The sequence below is a fragment of the Sinocyclocheilus rhinocerous genome, unplaced genomic scaffold (assembly GCF_001515625.1).
Source record: "Sinocyclocheilus rhinocerous isolate Xijiao unplaced genomic scaffold, SAMN03320098_v1.1 scaffold2254, whole genome shotgun sequence".
NCBI lineage: Eukaryota > Metazoa > Chordata > Actinopteri > Cypriniformes > Cyprinidae > Sinocyclocheilus > Sinocyclocheilus rhinocerous.
The window spans coordinates 481194-487336 of record NW_015652339.1 but is presented as its reverse complement, the minus strand read 5'-3'; the positions used below and the strand labels follow the sequence as shown (position 1 = coordinate 487336).

Sequence of the window (6143 nt, the reverse complement as noted above, 5' to 3'; positions counted from 1 at the left end):
AATTAATTCTTGATATCAACAATTGATTTTGAATGGCAGCCTATGGTGACATTTAACTAGTGAAAATACAATTACAGATATCAAGAATTATAGTTTTTACTAGTTGAAATGTAATTCCTGATATCAAGAATTAGCATTTTAACTAGTGGAAATGTAATTCTTAATATCAAAAATATCCATTGTTACCAGTAAAAATCCAATTCCTGATATCAAGAATTAGCATTTTAACTAGTAAAAATTTAATTGTTGATATCAAGAATTCATATCCTGAGAATGAATGAAAGTTAAAACGGCTTGCCATACTGCGTCTAAATAAACGCAATTCTTGTCAAGAAAAAAAGAGAGACAGAAGCAGCAGTTGTGAGTGGGGTGGCCAACACTAGCTCCGCTATTGCGTTAAATATCTTTAACGCGTTAAAATGAAAAGATTAATTGCCTGCATTAACGCACTAATTTTGACAGCACTAATTAAAAAGTAATGGAAATCTATTGGAAGTTGTTCTTTACTTGGTCTTCAAAGGGTTTTAACAGTGTTTTAATAAAACCCTGTCATGCAATAAAAACACTGGAAATTTAATTGTTGTTATCAAAAATTCATATCCCGTGAAGGAATAAAAGTGAAAACGGCTTGCCATACCAGCGTCTTTTTAGCGAACTCGACCTTTGTAGCTTCTGAAACCGCTTTGAAAGAAAAAGGAGAATTTCTTCTGACCTTATTTCTAACCCATGTAAGCATTTTTATTCTGCGGTGGTGGTTTTGAAAAGTTCAGTAGCCGCAGCTGAGGATAAGCTTTTTAGTTCAGTATGTGAACAGTCACGTGAACCGGTGAAGTTTTTAACACATTGGCCTGTGTAACAACAGCAAATGAAACTTCGATATCTTCATAATCTTTGCTAAGAATAGCTAACATAGCCTATTTTTAAAACCTAATCTGAGTCACTGCATTTCATGAACGCACTGAAAGTTTAGGAAGGCTGAATCAGTCAATGAAAACAATTTTGCATGATAATTAAAATAAAAAAAACTTGGCTCTTTATTTTCACATTTGAAAAAGCATCACCTTTATTAATTCTTTCCCGTTGTTTGAACGCGCAGCGACCACAATAAACACTAGATGAATTCAACATGACAATGGACAAACCCAACCTAATCAGCGACGTGAAAATGAACTCTTACCTGCAATCCAAAGCGCTGAGAGTAAAATCCATTGAAAATAAAACGAGCTCATCTCGGATTTTCGTGACAGCAGGTCTGGCAGGTTTAAACCGCGTTCCTAGAAACGACATTAAAAACCTTAACTCCTGTTTTTCATTATAAGCTATAAGAGAGCGTCAAACAAAAACGCACCCACAGACTTCATCCCTCGTGACAGATCGGGATACGAAACAAGCACAAAAACAACCAGCTATCATATTTCCCGTTTTCATAGAGAGACACGACAAAGCAAGGTTGCGTATAACTCAATTTCTGTGCAAGTACAACTTTTTGAGGTTATGAAAATAATCATAAACTTAAAACTCATGCTCAAATGACCTTTTATCGGGTATTCCACACAGAAATGTTGTGGGAAGTTGTTAATAATGGTCCTTCAAGCATGCACGACGGGTTTCCCCCCAAAAAACTGGTTGCGTGGAACAAATCTTGAGTTATAATATTAAAGAAAAGCAAATATGTTTGCTTACTATGACTGAAAGTAATACAGCAATGGAAAAAATAACTCAAATGTGGTGACTGCAGTAGCAGAAGAGCGGACGTGTCTTACCTCGTGTAGATGATCATGCAGAAGGAACTGGCTTTCAAAACTTCTGTAGCGCCTTCTCGGAATTTCCTTAAGTGAGACTTTAAAACTACACTGCACTTCTTGAGCAAACTGCGGTTTTGTCACGATGCCACCCGTGTAGGGAACAGCATCCCACCCACAAACACAGCCTACGCGACTTGATTTCACTCACCAGTGGATCTGCATGAATGTCCCCATCATACACTCTCAGAAAAAAAAGGCACAAAAGCTGTAATTGGGACAGTAACACTGATATATCTATATATTTATTATACACACACACACATACACAAAGAAAAACAAGTAGATAGAATAGAAAAAATAGAAAGCTAGTGTTTTGTTTTGTTTTTTAATAAAAAAATAAAAAAGAAGATAAATATAACATAGAATTAAAATAGAATAGAAAGTGTTAGAGGGTCAAATATATATATATATAATGCACGGTACTCTATCAAAAGATACACATTTGTATCATATTTACGGAAAAGATGCATATTTGTACCTAAAGTGTAGATATTAGTACCTCAAGTCCGTTTGAAAAGGTTGGTGATTTTAACCTCATCCACACATCATTTTCTGAGAGCGTACGGATGACATATTAAAACCACCATTTAAAATAATATAAAGAAAATATGTCATTTTAGTTTTTTTTTCTTATTTCTGATTGTTTTTTCTTTTCAACAATGAGAAAGAGATCATTAAAACTCATTTCCCTGATCAACATGATTCAAACAAAACATTTCTTTTGAATATTGTTTTAATTGGCAATCAATTCATAGGCTGAGTCCTCAATATCACTTTCCATTCTAGTTAGTTTACTTTGTGAAAGATTCATCTTTATGACATTTTTGGTGAGAAACTACGGTTTTGTATGTTGTTTCAAAACATCTGAAATTATATTTTTTTGTGAATTCAGACTTCCAACTAAAATGAATCATATTTTTGTAATATCTGTTGGGCAACAAGTGTAATTTTTGGTTTATGTGTAATTTTAAATATCAAATAATTTCTCAATTCTTTTATCAAAAAGAGTAAATGCAGTAGGGAAGAGCGGGGTGATTTGAGACTGTGGGGAAGTTGAGCCACCCATGTGTGTATATATTTATACTCTATACACATGTATATATTTAAGAAATATATATATAATACATACATATATACATATATATAAAATATAAATCATATATATATATATACACACACACACATGTAAATACATTTATGTGTGTGTATTCATACATATAAATATACACAGCACACACATATATATAACATAAACACAAACTTTTATTTTCGACACGATTAATCACGATTAATCGATTTCACAGCACAGTATGAAAAATTCTCAGCTTTCAAATATTGTCATTTTTTAAGCAATTCAAACAATAAATAGTGTTTTGTGGTGACCGATCGCTGTAGTGCCTCCGTTCAAGCGGCACATGAACCGATCATCTCTTCTCTCTCATCTCTTGTTTGCGCTCACTTTAAACACACCGCAAGTAAAAGTGGCTCAACTCACCCCACGCTCTCCATTTTTTCCCCACATTCACTCATTAATAAAACGCTGCTGATCAGATACAATATATAGTTAGATGAAAAATATTAAGTTATGAATGTTTTATAAAGCAATGATTCTTCAGGTCCAAACAGATCTGGAATGGGAAAATCATATGCAGATTTTGTTGTTTTTCCCCTCATAATTTCATACATTTATTAATCTGTAATTTTATATTAATATATATTATTATACTTTATATATTAATATAATACATCAAAACAATCCTCTATCACACACGCATACATACAGTGCATGCATGCATATATATATACACACACACACACACACACACATTACACATACATACAGTGCATGCATGCATATATATATACACACACACACACACACACACATTACATACAACACACGCACACACACTATATATATATATATATATATATACACACATATCATTCCCTAACTCATACATGTGTATGATCTGACTGAAGTTGTAGTTCACAAAAACTGGCAGCATTGAACGGAAACCTGTGGAACAGAATCTGGGTCGGCGCTTCTTTGATGAAAAAGTCATTTCTGTACTTTTAGCGGCCAAACAGAACAGCAAAACCAATGATTGTCCTCAAATCTGCATTGATCGGGGCAAACGGATAGTCTCGGCTAACAAACAGCATGCTCAAATAAACTGAGCAATGTGTTAAAAAAGACCACAGAGTTACACTTTCAGGAACTATTTACAGAGTGGGAGTATTTTAACAAATCTTTTTCCGTCTCTTCCTATTTACAGTAAAAATGTAATCTATACTGTACATAAAAACATGGTAAAATGTTTGGAGTTAAAATCTTAAAAATAAAATAAAAACAATTAACATAGGAATGCTCAACAGAATGTGTGACAAACCAATTTTGCGTTATATACTGACAAAAGCATAGCATGTATCCCACAACAAAACCATAAGAAACTTTTTATATACATCATTTCTGCTATTTTTTCATATTGTATTTACAGCTGCTTTTTTCTGCCCACAGAATGGTTGATGTGCAAGTGTTTTCTTTATCTCATCAGACTTTGACGTACCTCTCGTGTAAACCAGAAAATATCATGAACCACATCAGGTCTGGTGTCATGTTCAGGAAACAACAGACCTCAGGATTCATCTCTGGGGCCTCATGAGTTTTGAGGTTGATATTTTGAGGTTTCAATCAGAGAAACAGCTGAGCTCCAGAAGTAAAAATCCAATTAATTTTCTCAAAAAAAATAAAATAAAATTTGTTCACCAAGACTGCATTTATTTGATCAAAAATACAGTAAAAAACAAAATCCGTGAAATATTTCAAATAACTGTTTTAATATCTTGTAAAATTAAATTTATTGCTGTGATCAAAGCTCCAGTCTTCAGTGTCACATGATCTTCAGAAATCATTCTGATATGCTGATTTGCTGCTCAAGAAACATTTCTGATTATTATCAATGTTGAAATCAGTTGTGCTGACAAATATTCTTGTGGAAACCGTGATATATTTGATCTTTCAGGATTCTTTGATGAATAGAAAGTTCGAAAGAACAGCATTTATTTGAAATATAAATCATTATAAATGTCTTTACTGTCACTTTTCATTCATTTAATGCATCCTTGCTGAATAAAAGTATTAATTTTTGGAATCGCCTTGTCTAGTTTTTCTCCTCAGACACCAAAAAAGAGGAAAGTCATGAGGAAACTTATGATTCATCTGGCAACTGGTTGGTTCGGTTAAACCAAAAATAAACTTCTGGAACAAAGGCTGCTAAAAAAGTGAGCGTTTACTGGCAGTAAACCTGTAGATTGACCTCCAGATTGTTGACAGCATCACTATACACAGTACAACTTGACCCTGAGTATTCACATTTAGTGTTAGTCTAGAAACTAAACCAGTTTCTCTCTTTAGCTTTGCCTCTGATGGGCATATGGTAGCGCACCTCCCTCCAGAAGCGCGCCGAGGGCTCGAGAGAGGACACACGCTCCTCTGACTTCCCGTCGCAGGACGCCCACCTCTTCCTTCTCTTCCAGGCCTGCAGAGCTCCCTGTTTGTCCTTGAGGAGGCGCACGGAGTGAGGCAGGCGCAGCGGCTCGCGGATCTCCTCCAGCTCCAGCAGCACGATCCTCATGGAGTTCTCCACCAGCGCTCGGTACAGACCCGTCTGCTGCTCGGCCCATTCCTGCGCCTCCGGGCTGCAGAGCGACGACGCCGTGTAGAGCAGCAGCAGTCTGCGACAGCGGCTCAGAGCGTCCTGCACCACATCCACCACAGCTGGAAAACACCGGGAAGAGCCAGGTAAAGCTCTGAAGAATGTAGTGATGGAAACTCAAAATATATGACAAATCAATAAAGATTTCAGACTGAATAATATGTTCAAATGGTACAAATATATAGCCAAAAATATTAGTATTGTAATTTTATACTTATACTGTAAGATAAAATGTATTATTATTTTTCTTAAATACTTATTTACAATAAAAAATTAAAATAGTAATATATTTTATATTTAATATTTTATATATTTTTTATTTTTTAAGAACTAATTTTTTATACTAATTTTATACTAATACTAAATTTGTATACACATTTTTTATACAGTGAAATATTAAAATAGTAATATTTTGTTAAAAACTATACATTATCATTATTATCATAATATCATTATTATTATTATATAGTCATATTATAAACAAATATATATATAATAATACCAAACGTTACCCCTATTTAATGTAGCCACACATTTTGGGGAAAAATTGATAAAAATCTGAAAAAATGCAATTGCGATTTAAAAAACACACACACACACACACACACACACACACACA

At 34.1% G+C, this 6143-nt stretch overlaps 2 protein-coding genes across 4 annotated transcripts in view; both read right to left on the bottom strand.

Moving 5' to 3' along the window:
• il1rl2 (interleukin 1 receptor-like 2) overlaps positions 1-1835 on the bottom strand; it is a 19392-nt gene extending 17557 nt beyond the window's left edge. Inside the window, exons 1-2 of the mRNA XM_016520871.1 lie at positions 1684-1835; positions 1178-1274 (exon numbers count right to left, since the gene is read on the bottom strand). Coding sequence (XP_016376357.1) covers positions 1178-1229 — 52 coding nt within the window. The 5' untranslated portion in view covers positions 1230-1274; positions 1684-1835. The remainder of the gene's footprint in view (positions 1-1177; positions 1275-1683) is intronic.
• A 3055-nt stretch (positions 1836-4890) lies between these two features.
• LOC107714881 (interleukin-1 receptor type 1-like) overlaps positions 4891-6143 on the bottom strand; it is a 27769-nt gene continuing 26516 nt past the window's right edge. For all 3 annotated transcript variants that reach the window (XM_016520874.1, XM_016520873.1, XM_016520872.1), the window contains exon 11: positions 4891-5586. In XM_016520874.1, coding sequence (XP_016376360.1) covers positions 5195-5586 — 392 coding nt within the window. In that variant the 3' untranslated portion in view covers positions 4891-5194. The remainder of the gene's footprint in view (positions 5587-6143) is intronic.